The sequence below is a fragment of the Elephas maximus genome, chromosome 16 (assembly GCF_024166365.1).
Source record: "Elephas maximus indicus isolate mEleMax1 chromosome 16, mEleMax1 primary haplotype, whole genome shotgun sequence".
In the NCBI taxonomy this organism is placed as follows: domain Eukaryota; kingdom Metazoa; phylum Chordata; class Mammalia; order Proboscidea; family Elephantidae; genus Elephas; species Elephas maximus.
Genome location: NC_064834.1, coordinates 75,807,650 through 75,822,994, shown reverse-complemented (window position 1 = coordinate 75,822,994; position 15,345 = coordinate 75,807,650). Strand labels below are relative to the sequence as shown.

Here is a 15,345-nt window from a genome sequence, read left to right as displayed (position 1 = left end):
TAAGACAACACGAGGGCAGGCAGCTTGTCCCCATGTGACAGAGCTGCCAGAGCCACAGGCACAGTGAACCCCACACGCTGAGGAATGGGAGCCAGACCTTCCTCAGCCCCCTGGTTTCTTCCCCATCCCTGGTTAGCTCCTCCTGCCTTCTGGTTAAACACTTCTTCCACTCTGGCTGTCATATCAGGGAGGCTGTGTGGGCTGTTTAACATGTCACCAAACCAGCTAGAAAGCAGTGGATGCTCTGCTTGTTATTGTCTATTTAACACCTGTCCGTCCTCTCAAGAATAATGGCATTTCTCACTGTTTGCTAACGTATATTAAAGTCATTTAATATTGCAACAACCCTGTGAGGTAAGTGCTGTTATTTGCTCCATTTTACAGATGAGGATGCTGAGTCACCTAGAAGCTAAGTAACTCAGGCAAATGGAGAAGGCGACCCTCAAACCCGGGCAGTGTGGTTGCAGAGTCCTCTATCACTCTGCTGTAGTGTCTCCTAAAAACAGGCCAGATCCCCAGTCGCTGAACCATGTGCCCAAAGAGCCTTCCTGGTCTTTGGTGCCTTCTTTTCTTTCTCACAGTTCTCTGGTGGTTCCAGTCCTCCCTGAGAGCTGGCTCAGAATGTGCCAGAGGCTCCTAGCTGAGTGCAGTCACCAGGAGGCCAGGAACACATCATGAATGCAGTTCTTTGATTCCCCCCGTCTTCCTACTGTCCCGAGAACTGGGGGAGCTCAGGTCCCAAGGTCAGAATCACCCCACTTCCCAAATCAAGGTCCTGTTTTCCTTTGAACCTCTTCTTAATTCTCTGAGGTGCAGCTTAATGTTGTTGAAACTAAGTGGGTGTTGTTGTTGTTGTTATTGTGTGCCATCAAGTTAATTCCAACTCATAGTGATAGAGTAGAACTGCCTCATAGGGTTTCCTAGACTGTAATCTTTATGAGAGCACATTGCCAAGTCTTTTCTCCCACAGAGTTGCTGGTGGGTTTGAATTGCAGGCTTTTTTTTTTTTTTTTTTAAATTGTGCTTTAAGTGAAAGTTTACAAATCCAGCCAGTCTCTTATACAAAAATTTATATACACCTTGCTGTGTACTCCTAGTTATTTTTTTTGTTTCGTGCTACATAATCCTAGTTATTCTTCCCCTTAGGAGACAGCACACTCCTTCTCTCTACCTGTGTCCCCGTGTCCATTCGGCTAGCTTCTTTCCCCCTCTGTCTTATCTCCCCTTCAGACAGGAGCTGCCCACATAGTCTCATGTGTCTACTTGTGCCAAGAAGCTCACTCCTCACCAGTATCATTTTCTATCTTATAGTCCAGTCCTATCCCCGTCTGAAGAGTTGACTTTCGGAATGGTACCAGTCTTGGGCTAATAGAAAGTCTGGGAACCATGATCTCTGGGTCCTTCTAGTCTCAGACCATTAAGTGTCTGGTCTTTTTATGAGAATTTGAGGTCTGCGTCCCACTGCTCTCCTGCTCCATCTGGGATTCTGTGTTGTTTCCTGTCAGGGCAGTCATCGATTATAGCTGGGCACCATCTAATTCTTCTGGTCTCAGGCTGATGTAGTCTCTGGTTCATGTGGCCCTTTCTGTCTCTTGGGCTCATAATTACCTTGTGTCTTTGGTGTTCTTCATTCTCCTTTGCTCCAAGTGGGTTGAGACAAATTGATGCATGTTAGATGGCCGCTTGCTAGTGTTTAAGACCCCAGACACCACTCACCGAAGTGGGATGCAGAATGTTTTCTTAATAGATTTTATTATGCCAATTGACCTAGATGTCCCCTGAAACCATGGTCCCCGAAACCCGACCCCTGCTACTCTGGCTTTCAAAATGTTCGATTTATTCAGGAAGCTTCTTTACTTTTGGTTTAGTCCAATTGTGATGACCTCTTTCTGTTGTCTCTATTGTGTGTTTTTTTCCGTTCACCTAAAATAGTTCTTGTCTAATATCTAATTAGTGAAAACCCCTCTCCCTCTCCCCCGCCATAACCATCAAAGAATATTTTCCTCTGAGTTTAAACTATTTCTTGAGTTCTTATAATAGTGGTCTTGTACAATATTTGCCCTTTTGCATTTGACTAATTTCACTCAGCATAATGCCTTCAGGATGCTTCCATGTTATGAAATGTTTCGCGGTGAATCACTGACTTTCAGTTAGCTACTGAGCCACTGCGCCACCGGGGCTCCTTAAGTGAGTATTAGAATTCCCATATAAAGGTCCAGGATTTAGCATCGATCACCCTTCAGCTGATATCTTAGTTTTTATCTGTACTTTATATGGAAGGAAGTTTCTTAATTTTTTCCCACCGTTTGGGCCAGTGGTTGAAGTTTTTAGTATGTTTACCAAGGAGGTGAATAGGTCTGTTAATCTTGGTGCTTAGGTTCATGGCATTTATCAAATGTATACAGCTGAGGTCAGCCAGCAGGCCTTGAATGCAGAAGGTGCCCAAAAGTAGAAACTGTCCACTCCTACTATTTTCTGACATTTTAGCTTGATTCCTGTGTTTTTCGTTTTGTCCAGGGGCACCAATAGGATTTACAGGCACTTGAGAACTACAGGTTATTTAGAATGACTCTTTCTCAAACATTTCTTAAAGTAACTGGTAGGATTTGGAACAGGCCATTTTGGGTGATGGAGGGTCACCTACGATGCTGACCTTTGAAAGGAAAGGTAGAGGGAAAGGCACAGTGAGGGGCCATGGATAAGAGAAGAGCAGGATGCGAGTGGCCGCCATGAGTCCAGCCGGATGTCCCAGGAAGGAGTGCTCGCCGCACGCCAACCCTCGCCAGCATCACTTGAGGGTCCTCATCTGGGGACCACCACCATAGATCCTGGACTCCAGCAGGGACCTTCCCTGGAACCTCTTGTTGTTGTTAGCTGCTGTCAAGTTGGCCCCAACATGGTGACCCTATGCATGATGGGATCAGACTGTTGTCGATCCATAGGGTTTTCACTGGCTGATTTTCTGAGGTTGGTCACCAGGCCTTTCTAACTAGCCCATCTTAGTCTGGAAGCTGTGCTGAAAACTGTTCACCATCACAGCAACACACAAGCTTCCACTGACAGATGGGTGGCGGCTGCACTTGAGGTGCGCTGGCTGGGAATCGAACCTGTCTTCCCCATGGAAGGTGAGAGTTCTACCACTGAACCAACCACCACTACCCTTGAAACTCTCCCAGTAAACGCTGAAAAATGGTTGACTTTAGGGACCCCTTTACAATTTTAAATCTTCAGAAGAGACTGCTCCTGGAGGAGCCCTGGACCCTCTAAGAGGGTGGGCCTCATGAGCTCTGTGTCTCTTGTACGGATACTTCTTTCCTCTGGAGCCCTTTCACTCATTTGGAGCCATCTGTCCCTGCAGGGAAAAGTGCAGACTGACGTTCTGCCAAAATGTGTGGCCCCTTCCCCCTGGCTGCCTGCTCGGCTAAGTCAACATGAAACGTGCCAGGCAGCCACTGAGGGAACTGGAGGACTTTGCACCCGGGGAGGCTTTTCCTGGGCAGGGGCAATGGGTGCAGGGATCTGGCCTCCCTGAGGGCTCAGAGACCAACACCTCAGGGCACAGTGTGGTTTGGAGAGTTCCAAAATGAGGAAAGGGAGGAGGCTGGGAAGTGACGTGGAGGCAGAAACCCAGGGACCTGCAGGACAGGATCCTAAACATGGCGGATGTAGGGAGATCTTGAAACGTGGATTCCAACCATTTCTCTCAAGCGCGGTCTAGCTGTGCTCCTGGAAGAGTCAGCGCATCACCTCATCTCTGCCGAGGAGTCCCAGCCTAACTGCCTGCTCTGAGGGTGTTTTCCAACTTTTGCTGGAAAACACCCTCAGAGCACAGCGGCTGAGAGCCCAGCTGCTAACCAAGGGTCAGCAGTTTGAATCTACCAGCTGCTCCTTGGAAACCCTACGGGGGCAGTTCTGCTTTGTCCTGTAGGGCTGCTATGAGTTGGAATTGACTGCAACGGGTTTGGTTTTTTTTCCTGGTTTAGTTCCCCACCTGAGGAACGGGGAGTTAGTTCATTAGGCCTGGCCCCTTCCTAACGACCTTAGGTAGTGAATACTTCTGTGATAAATATGGCTATCTAAACAGGGAGCGTCCTGAGTAAGGAAAGAAATGGTCATAGAATGTGATGCGAAGTTGCAAAACGTATGTGGTAAACTCAGATCCAGTCCTTTTTTCTTATGTAGAAATTCTTAGACTGATGAAAATTGTGGGAAGTTGGACAGAAAGGGGGTGTAGGGCCGTGGGGGTGGGGGTCCCAAGGCCCTCACAGGCTAGAAGATTCTGGTGGCAGTGTTCCTGCAGCCACCCTTCCCTTTGCAGTTTCTCCTGTTTCCTGAGGAAGAAGGAATCTGTCAGGCGAGGGTCCCTGCCCCTTCCGTCCCATCTGTCACTGGTGACCCCAGAGCTTCTGGTGGCCTGGCGTTTCTGATAGGCTGATCAGCCATGGTGATGTTCCAGAGACCTGTCCGAGGCCGTCCTCCGAAGAAACCTGCTTCATGTTTGAAAGTTGCTCTTCCAGCCCCACCACTCATCTCTTCTATCCCATATCACCAGCTGTTGATGTCGTAGGCATCTGCTTGCTCGGGATGGCATGGGGGGGCCAGGCCTGCAGGGAGAAGAAAAGTCAGTCTCTGTACCATTCAGGGCTTTCAAAGCAAAGTGCAGCCGGGCGGTGGATCCTGGTGCTCTCTTCTCCATGGTCTTCCTCTACACTGTTCTACCACGAGGCTTACAGCTGCCATGGGGGACAAAGGGTCTGGTCACACTTTGTCCCTGACAGTGCTCACAGAACTATTTTCTGCTGTGCTTGGGGGAAATATAACTGTGGATTAACTCTGACTCATTGCTTTGGAAGCCAAAAGGATGATGCTTGCAGCTGCTGCCTTTAATTCTAACTGAAATGCACAAACGCAGGCAGTGATGTGATTTTTCAGGATCTGTGAGCCGTATGAAAATGCATTTGGCATAACTGGGCTAAAGACTATTAATTGAATTCCCTGGATATGGACCTCATTTAAAAAAAAAAAAAATCCATTACTGCTTCCTCCTCAGCTGCCTGGGGGTAGACCTCCATCATGGATGACACGGCAAGCATTTCTCTAGACCTGGAAGTTCAGACCAGCGACTGTGCCCGTGGAAGGAAGGGGATGGCCATAGACGCCTGTTACCTTGGGACAGCAGTGATACCTAGACAAAAGTTTGGGGAGAATCTAGCCAAAACGTACAAGGCTATGCCAGATGTCATCTTTGCATTCAGATGCAAAACTCATTTTGGTGGTGCTAAGACACCTGCCTTTGGGGTGCTCTGTGATCCCTTGTATTATACAAAGAAAAGTGAGCCCAACTCAGACTTGCCAGATGCAGCATATAAAACAAGGGAAGGACCTCAAGAAAAAGGGACAGCCCTGCAAGACCAGGAGAAAGAGGCCCGTGTGGGTGCTGGCAGCAGGAATTAGCGGTGGTTTTTTCTGCAGTGGCTGTGCCTGTGGACTGGGCAGATCCTCCCCTGGAGGGTTAGTAACCATAGAAGAAAGCAGTCCATCCAGACCTCCTGAGGGCCACTGAGCACACCGCAAGCCTGGTTTGGGAGTACACTAGAGAAGTGACATGCTCGTTTCGAAATCACTGAAAACTCGGGATTTTGCCTTACAGCTTACAGAACAGTCTTAAAATTTTACAGTCTGTACTAAAAGAAATGGGGAGACACGGCCAAGGAGTGTGCATTCACATGGCATCCTCACAAATCGCCTCGCTGCAGATCCTCGGGTGGGGAGGCAGGATTTATGTTGCGGCTGCCCCCGCCCCCGCCAGCAGCCCAGGGAACTCAGCATGGACGCTGACGTTATGCTGACCCAGGCCACGGCCTAGGATGTTAAGGTAGTGAAGTTTACACGTAATGTGTTTACAGACCACGCAGAAGCTATTGCTCTATTCAGATGGGAGGTGAGCAGATATGCTAAAAAGACCCCAGAGTCTGTGAGGGAGGACCTCAGAGGAAGTTGAGAGCAACAAAGTTAATAACTTTTCAGGATGTGAAGACAAAGTCTGGGGGGGGATTCTGCACAGAGCAGAAGCACTTTCAGCATTGATGCCCTGGAGGCCCCTGGTGGGCACAGTGACTGTGTTGTGATTTATCATTCAGGCCAGGATGACCCTGAGAGTGGAAGAGGTGCTACTGACAGTTAAGTTGGACGGGGTGGAGAGGGATACCATCCTGGCCCCATTGGGGCATGTGGTCACCCACATTCAGGCCTGCATCAGAAAGCTCAAGCTCTTGGCCAGATGGCCAGGGCCCAATCCTGACCCTGCCACTCACTAAACCAAAAAAGAAAAACCAACCCAAACCTGTTGCCATCCAGTGGATTCCAACTCGTAGCCACCCTATAGCAACCCTATAGGACAGAGTAGAACTGCCCCATAGGGTTTCCAAGGAGCAGCTAGTGAATTCAAACTGCTGACCTTTTGGCTAGCAGCTGAGCTGTTAACCACTGTGCTGCCAGGGCTACATAGGAGGCGTGGCATGCCATTAAGTACACCCCCCGGAGTAATTGTAGACAAAAACTTGACTTTTACTTGTGGGAAAGTACGTATAAATAATATTTGAATAGTACCAGCTACCTTGAGAGGAAAGAACAAATTCAGCATTGTTAAGTCATTTTGGCAAACGAGACAGTAAGTAGGACAGAGATTATTATAAAAAGGGAGATGTGGCTGGAGGAGAACCGCTGAGCACCTGAGTAGACTTTCTTGTAGGTGGGCAGGTCACCCTGTGAATCCTTCCACTCTACAGCTAACATTTTGGCATAGGTTTAAGAGCACAGGGAAAATGCCACCCAAGACAGTAGGTCCTAGAAACCATACAGCAGAACCTTGGCCGCCTCCCCTGCCTGTGCTCTTGCTCAGAGTAGGCACTGGTTCAGCCCCTTCCTCTGGCCAGTGGACTTGGGCCTGTGTTACAAAGGCAGGACCTCTCTGTAGCCAGCTTTTCTGCTGAGGGAAACAGTGTGGAGCCTGACGCCCGAGTTCCATGGGCAGGGACACATGGAACAGTGAAGAAGGATCGCACCCCAGGCCTTCATGTTACTGGGTGATGGCAGTGGGGGAGGCGCTTGACTCTGCAGGGTGCCACCCTACAGGAAGAGCAGCTGCATTTGGCCATAAACCTTAATAAAAATGATGTTCTGTTCCTATGGAAATTGCCTTCAGAATAAAGCTGCCTGATTTTGCACCACTGTAAAGAAGAGCCCTCTAAAACATGTATATTCCATTTGTTGGCATTATTTACCGTGGTTACACGTATGTAGTCATGCCGTGAAGAACGCTCATCTAAGCCCTTCTGCTTTTTACCAAGAGAATTTTATGGGCCACATTGGGGAGATGTCTTAAAACGTAGAATGTAATGTTAGCAAATCCTGTTCACTTATTTATTATGCTTCTTCCCTCACCTGTGCCATCTGCCTTCATTCACTTGTCCTGATATAACAAAGCCCTGGGAACACCCTCTCTTTCTGCCTTCGGGGCCAGGAGCAGAATCCTGAAGTCATCTCTGTCACCCTGTGTGCAGCCAGCTCCACTTTGAGGCATGCAAATGAGTAGTAGGTGCCCTTTGCGGACAGAGCCTGGCTGTCAAGCCAGATACTAATAGGGACAATTGCCAGGGATCCTGCGACTTGTGATGCAGCACCTTTGATAGTTTATTAAAAAGCTTCCAGTAATTAAGTTTGTGCTCCCAGCCCCCTCCTGCTGTATTTCATCTAAGATGCTCATTTTCTATTGCTGCTTTCTGTACCTTCTCTTGCTTTTCATTTTACGGCTCACTGAAGGAACTCAGGAACTTTTCTCTCTAAGTAGCCCATCTGTTTTCTTCCCGGTGATGTTGATGTCTCAAAGTCTCATCTTCGCCAATATGGTTGACCCAGGGGTCCACAAGAATGAGCGAGTAGTACACACATGCTCCAGGCCAGCACCCACGTCAGGCAGAGGGAACAAAAACCAACCACTTTAGGACAGGAGTATCCCTGGGAAGCCATGGTCTTCTGCTCAGTTTTAAGTCTCGATGTGATACATCAGAAGCACTAGGGAAATTAAGTGTATTTTCTACCAGGTGAGGATTAAGCCTGTGCCTCAGAGTCTTCACGCAGATGTAGACGGGGCTCGCTGCAGGCTTGCCATGGTTTGCCCCTCACCACCCCTCACGCCCTGACACTTGCGTTTCCCAGTAACTGATCTCTTTCTTGCAGCTGAGGTGCCAGAGGCAGAAATCCTGTTTCTTGCCTCTGCTCTTGTCCAACAAAAGGGCTGGAGATTTCTATGAACTGCATTTCAGCATCCATGAGCTATTTCTCAAACCATAGTGGTAGTTTTCAAGTTCTCATGTGTTAATCAAGTCTGAGTTGGTGATCAGGTTTGATTTACTCAGTTTGCCTGAAATCTTGACAAATAGTTTAATGGTCAAAGCTTGGAAAGCCAATGAGGAGATTTTACTATTTGTTGCTTTGAACCCCCCAGTGCAGACAGGCTAGATTGCTTCTTGGGCCCCACAGTTTTCCTCTCCCACTCCCCATGCACATATTGGAATAGAGACAAATGGAAGCAGCCCAGTGGCTCCCATGAGCCCTGCGGCTTCTGGGGTAGAACAGTACAGCACTATGTCACACGTACACGATGTGTATTTGCCCTTCATGTGTCCATTGTTGCTCTACCAAATGCCAGACAGGTGAAAACAACAGACGTTTATTTTAACATATTTATATTCTTCTGGGGCAAGGAAAATACCTTTCTTGGAATAAATGGTGGAAATTAAGCATATATAAACACCAGTGGGCTATCAATATCGTAAAAATTTAAAAACAGAATGAAAAAATGGAGAAAATTGGCTTGCCATCCTTATTTGCCCAGGCAAATAACTCTTCTAATGCTCTTGTCTACCAGTTTCTCTCCTATGTGTGAATTCTGGGTCAGTTTCTCTTAATTTTTTCTTTATCACGGGATGTATTTTCCTGCCTCATAATTTTTGATTGGATGATAGACATGCCACCTTTTACCTTGCTGGATGTTGGATATTTTTGTATCCTGTAAATATCCTTGAGCCTTGTTCTGGAATTGAGGGTACTTGGAGAAGGTGTGATCCTTTCAGGACTCGCTTTTAAGGTTTGTTCGCTGGGACTGGAGCAGTGTTCACCTGAGTGGTGGTTCCTCCCCTGCAGTGTATTCTGCCCAGGGCCTGGGAGTCCTGCTGGTGGGAGGAGGCCCTGTTCTCAGCCCCTCTAACTCTCTCAGATGGCTCTTTCCCTGGGTTTGGGTGGCTTCCTCATACCCTTGGACCGATGGAGGGGACCTTGTGCATTTTCTCTGGGTAGCCGTCTGCTCTCTGGTCCTCTGTCTTTAGACCGTGGCCACCTTAGTCTCCCTGGGCCCTCAGCAGCATCTGCATCCTCAAGGAGCCCAGCAGGCTGCACCCAGGCTCCCCTCCCTCAAGGCCTGGACACTGTCAAGGCAGGAAGCTGGGCAGTCACAGGCCCCTCTGGTCTGCATCCCCTTCTCAGGAGTCCCTGTCCTTCATTGCCTGATGTTCAGCGTCTTACAGGCCGTTGTTGCACATTCTGTCCATCTTTGGTGTTTCAGGTAGGAGGGTGAATCCGGTACTTGTCCTGCATCTTGGCTGGAGCTGAATGAGACTTTTCAGTTATTACTATTATTTTCTTTCCTAGCACCTGAGAGTCTGATGCAGGCGCTGGAAGACTTAGATTACCTGGCAGCACTGGATAATGACGGGAACCTTTCTGAGTTTGGAATCATCATGTCCGAGTTTCCTCTTGATCCACAGCTCTCCAAGTCCATCTTAGCATCCTGTGAATTTGACTGTGTAGACGAGATGCTGACAATTGCTGCCATGGTAACAGGTATTCCCGGAAGGATCTTCTTTTTTTGTACTCTGCACCAGGTATAGATTTAAATGAGATCCATTTGAAATGATCATATTTCAAGAAGTACATCACAGACACCAGGATCAGTTTTTAAAACTGAATGATAGTGAAGTACTTCAATACATCAGAAAGAAAAAAATTTAGTAGTTATTGTAATATGAAAAAAATACCTCAGAAGCTACTGGGCTTCATTATCAAAATGGCAACAGTGTCCAGGTGTGCTTCTGCTGAAGAGAGAGCCGCTGTGGACTAGCGCCCAGGTCCCTCGATTGTTCAGGCAAGCCGTGAACTTTCAGCCTGTCACACCAGAGGTCAGAAAGGTGCCTGTCTGGGAACTTAGGCTGTCATCACCGGGTCATCATCCACATTTACTAATCAATGCAGATCCAGAAAAACGGGTCATTGGAAGTGTTCTTCCCCCAGGGGATTACGTGTGTGGTTTTCTGTTCCTGCCAGCTGGACCCCTCCTGGTTTATGTGCTGTGACTTCTGCTTCGGCTGCTTGCTGTGTGTTAGCTTCAGTTCTCCTCCTCTTCTTGCACCTCAGCCTCTGCCATCCCTGCCGTCACTGTGACACAGCGGGGCACTAGCTGTGAAGCAGGCCTCCGAAAAGGAGAGGGAGGACTCTGAGGACCCACTCTGGGTTTCTCTGGCGAACGAGTCAGCAAGAAGAGCTCATGTGTGCAGAGAGCAGGCGTGGTAGTGCCCCAGCGGTGATGGCCGCCCCTGTGCCTGCTGTGCTAGAGGAGACGTCAGTATTGCTGACCTCCACCTTCTGCCCTTTCCAGCTCCCGACTGCTTCTCGCACCTGCCACGTGGCGCCGAGGAGGCTGCCTTGACTCGCTGGAAGACCTTTCTCCACCCTGAGGGCGATCACTTCACGCTCATCAATGTTTACAAGGCCTACCGAGACATAACCCTGCGTGCCACTGGCGAGCGTAAGTGAATGCCGTGACTCTGTCCTCTCCCAGAATGAGGCCGAGTTGTCACTGGTCACGCACCCTTCTCTAGCCCAGCTGGCCACCCGAGTGCACCCATAGGTGTCTCCTCAGAAGTAGAAGCTCGCCCTCTCGCTGCTAGAGCGCCAGTGGTGGGCCTTTCTCATAGAGTCCCGGTGCTCAGCCCAGCCTGGCTGCAGAGTGCGCTTGCTCTGAGCAGTGGCACGGGGGGATAGAGACGTGCCCAGTGCTCCTAGCCCCCGTGTCTGGGGAGGGAGAAAAGGAGCTGACACCTCTGTGTGCCTACCGTGGCCTAGCTGTGCTGCGTGCATTGCAATCAGCTGTCTGCAGTACACGAGGAGAGGATGCAGAGTGTGACCAGCCAGCTCTGGCAGGGCTGCAGACTGGGCTGGCGTGCCCAGGGGAGGCTCCAGGTGGCCCGCTTGGCGGAGGCGAGGAGCAGGTGCCGAGGAAGCAGGGTGGCGGATGTGAAGGCAGAGGCGGAGTAGGCGCCAGGAGCAGGTCGTTTTCATGAGGGTGCCCAGCAATAAGGGAGCTGGAAGTTCCTCCCGTGTGGCAACTCTCCTGAGGGACAGAGGGCAAAGCAATGTGGCGGGGGCACAGCCCCAAAGCAGGGCAGCCAGCGCCGGGTGCCCTTCCTAAGAGGGGAAGTCGGAGCCTCCAAAGCAGGGTGGCCAGCGCGGGGTGCCTTTCCTAAGAGGGGAAGTCATCTCTCCTTCACTTTCTCTGAAGCATCTTTTAGCATCTTTGCTGTGATGGATGGTGTGAAAAGTAGTGAAGTGAAAGACCTGACAGCAAACTGAAAGGCAGTAGGGGAGTTCAAGGGCAGGGAGTCTGCACTTGACAGCAGACGAGGACTTTGACGACGGAGCTAGAAAGTGCACGGGGAACGGGGTGGTGCCCTTTGAGAGCAAGCAGGGTGGGTGGCACCGTTTGACCCAGTGCATGTTTTTGTGGCTGAGCCTGCCTGAGCTGACAGGACAGGGTAAGCGAGGGTCTCCTGCCTGCTGTACCACGGCTGTGTGCATTCCCAGGTCAAGGCACAACTCAGGGTCCATCTTAAATAATTACAGGAGGCAAGAAAAGGTGACTTCAAACTGATCCAGGTGACCGATTTTTAATATACAATTTGCAGCTAGGATGGGTAGATGAGCTTAACTGTAACATATGAATTCCTAAGCCAGGCTAGTAGTCAGCCTTCTCTTAATCAGGTTTTCTCACAGATCAGAGGAATTTATACAGGATTTTTTTTTTCCTCCTAGTTTGATTAAATATGTAGCCATGTTATCCTTGCTGTATACAAGAGACAGAAGATCGATCTAAAGACAGCCAGCTCTCCCCGGTGCACCCCAGATTAAACCCAAAAACCCATAAGGGTAATCATAAACTTTGGTCAGCTGTTTGCCACTGGATGGGATCACAGACCCTCAACCACTGGCATGAGGTTTGCCAGACGGTGCCATCTCCCGTCCTTGCAGGGCCGGGAGTAGCCCAGCTAGCTGCCACCAGATCCCTGTCCCTGCTGCCCTCCCCCCAGTCCTTCAGGTGTCTTCCTTTCTAGGAGAGGCGAGTACACAGCGCCTTCCTACCTGGGCCTTCAGCTCATGACGGGTCACTTCTAAGCCGCCTTTGTTCTCCACTCCCTCCTAGACTGTGTTGAAAACTGGTGTCACGACCACTTCCTCCACTGCTCTGCGCTCAGGATGGCGGATGTCATCCGAGCTGAACTCCTAGACATCATCAAGCGGATCGAGCTGCCCTACGCAGAAGCCGCTTTTGGCTCACAGGAGAACACTCTGAACATCAAGAAAGCTCTTCTGTCTGGCTACTTTATGCAGGTAAGGGTGCCTGAGGCTGCCAGCAGCATGGTCGTTATAAAATCTCACACATTCGAGACAGGTGCTAGGGGCTTTCACTTAGGATGATCACTTTATTGATGTCAGTGTCTTAAAAATAGAGCTAAAACCCCTACGTTATTGAAGATTTGGTATTTAAACGTACATCCCCTCAAAGGACTAAGCCAGAATATGTTATCTTTGTCCAAAAAGGCAAAGGATCTTTTTTTGTTATAGAGGGAAGGCTGTTAAAACACTCACTGTAAGCCTTAGATACAGCCTGTCTCACCTGCTCGTGAATTGGTTCAACTCTAACTGGTAATCCTGACACCCAACACACAAAAGCCATGGTGAGGGCTGACTAGTGTAGCCCCTGTGAAAGCACAGTACAGAAGTGGGGCGCTATTCACGGCCCAGTACAAGAAATACTGTGGTTTTCCCACAGACGCTCTAAAGCGCCAGTAACAGAGAAGAATGACGTGTTAGCATGGACGTGCTCAGCTGTAAGGAAAAGCAGCTCCACCACAGGGTTTCTGTGAGGATTAAATGCGCTAAATCAAGTGTAAAGCACTTGACATTTAAGAATATAGTTGAGAATATGCCAGGTAACGTGCCAATTTTTAGTTCTTGACAAAACACTTAACCTTTATTGCTGCCTGGTCTTAGCATATTTTCCTGACATCGCGGAAGTTGGTGGAAACCTTCAATGCTGTCTCAGTTTTCAGCACAACCTGTTTGTGGCCTTTTTCTCTATCTGAAAATGGGCAGCTTGGGCTGCAGATTCATAGCCTTAACTATTCTGTATGAAATACTTTGGAAGATTTTGGGTAAACATTTTTGTGTATCGTTCTCCATATGGGAAGATTTTGGGTAAACATTTTTGTGTATCAATCTCCATATTAATGCAGAGTCTCTCTCTTCACACCCCGCCCTGTAGATCGCTCGGGATGTTGACGGGTCTGGTAACTACCTGATGCTGACACACAAGCAGGTTGCTCAGCTGCACCCGCTTTCCGGCTACTCTCTCACCAGGAAGATGCCGGAGTGGGTTCTCTTCCATAAGTTCAGCATCTCTGAGAACAACTACATCAGGATTACCTCAGAAATCTCTCCTGAGCTGTACGTTTAATGGGGAGGAGGGGCTCCTTCTGCAGTCACACTTGTAGGGATAAATGACAGACTTGGTGTGTATTACATTTTCAGTTATAATGTAAATTTACAAAAAAAAAAAAAACTACTAAATGCAGGGCTCTGTGGACGATATCTAAGAAATGTTCCTGCCTTTGAGGAGATTGCAGCATGAGGAGAGAACGCAGTGTAGACACAAAACAAAGCATGATACATCTTGAAGGAACACATTGCTAGCAGCAAGGGCACAGAGGAGGACTGAGCATCACCATCTTTCAGGAACAAAGAAGCCACTGGGACTGGAGCCCAGTTGGGGATAGGGGTGGGGAAGACAAGAAGATGGGCAGGACCCAGAGGGTATAGGGCTTGTGCGTGGGCCACACAGAGTTTGGGTTTGATCTGAAGTGCAGTACAAAGCAAGAGCAGTATCTTCTCTGTACACTGGTCAAGATCACTCAGCCTGCCAGGTGCAGAATGGACGGTAGGGGCAATGGTGAGAACGGAGACCAGTATGGAGGCTTTTGCAGTTCTGATTCTGTATCCACTGGAAGGTACCACTACTGCTTGAATAAAAGTAACTCAGAGGTGCCTGCCTGAAGCAGCCAGATGTGGAAAAGTACTAGTAATAAGATAAGAAAGGGACAAAAATACTACCCAGTCAGAGTTCTCCTAAGAGTATGATCTGATCCCTATTGTATGGCAATGGGCCTTAGGGAAAATACCCATTTCTACCGGTGCTTGGAGGGTGGGCATCACTTCCACTGCAAGGAGACACAGGAGAAGCCAACTTGTTCTAGAAATGCCACTGAACCACAGAAAGTACTGGTTCTACAAAGGCAGCCTAAAACACGAACCAGTTCAAATTAAATGCCAGCTCTAAATAGATTCTCCAGGGCCGGTAAGTGCCCAGAAAGAATGTTTGGTGTATCTCACTTAAAAAAAAAACATTCTTTTTCCAAACAGATTTATGGAACTGGCACCACAATATTACTTCAGTAATCTGCCTCCAAGTGAGAGTAAGGATATTCTCCAGCAAGTAATGGATGACCTGTCACCCATCTCGACCACGACAAAGGAACAGAAAATGTGTGAGAAGTGCCCTGAAGCCACTGCTGAACAAAGATGCGTTATCCAGTGACGCCTCACGACTGCCCTACACTGAACCCCAATGTGCAATAAGGGTCCCAAAGGTACCAAGACCGCTGGGCCCTGGGCTGATGTGCAGGTATTTAACGTGAAGAAGGATATCACACCCACACCTGAGGAGTTTTGAAAAATAACGCTTTGTATATTATTTTAAAAAACAAAAAGTTTTTATTGAGTTCTTAGATTACTACTGCATGTTTTTCTTCTCATTGGGAAACTTTTTAATCAACCATTCATGATTTGACCAAAATGAAAAAAATAAAGACATTTTATAAATGTGTCACAGACACTGGTGGCAGAACCCTACTTTTTGTAGAAGAGCCTACTCAGAATAAAGTCACAGGTTTTTGAGTA

General features: G+C 48.5%; 1 protein-coding gene across 3 annotated transcripts in view; it reads left to right on the top strand.

Annotated features, from left to right (window-relative positions):
• DHX32 (DEAH-box helicase 32 (putative)) overlaps positions 1 to 15,162 on the top strand; it is a 53,002-nt gene extending 37,840 nt beyond the window's left edge. For all 3 annotated transcript variants that reach the window (XM_049854863.1, XM_049854865.1, XM_049854864.1), the window contains exons 8-12: positions 9,709 to 9,900; positions 10,712 to 10,861; positions 12,533 to 12,720; positions 13,655 to 13,836; positions 14,809 to 15,162. In XM_049854863.1, the coding sequence (XP_049710820.1) occupies positions 9,709 to 9,900; positions 10,712 to 10,861; positions 12,533 to 12,720; positions 13,655 to 13,836; positions 14,809 to 14,983 (887 nt within the window). In that variant the 3' untranslated portion in view covers positions 14,984 to 15,162. The remainder of the gene's footprint in view (positions 1 to 9,708; positions 9,901 to 10,711; positions 10,862 to 12,532; positions 12,721 to 13,654; positions 13,837 to 14,808) is intronic.
• The last annotated feature ends 183 nt before the right edge of the window (positions 15,163 to 15,345 follow it).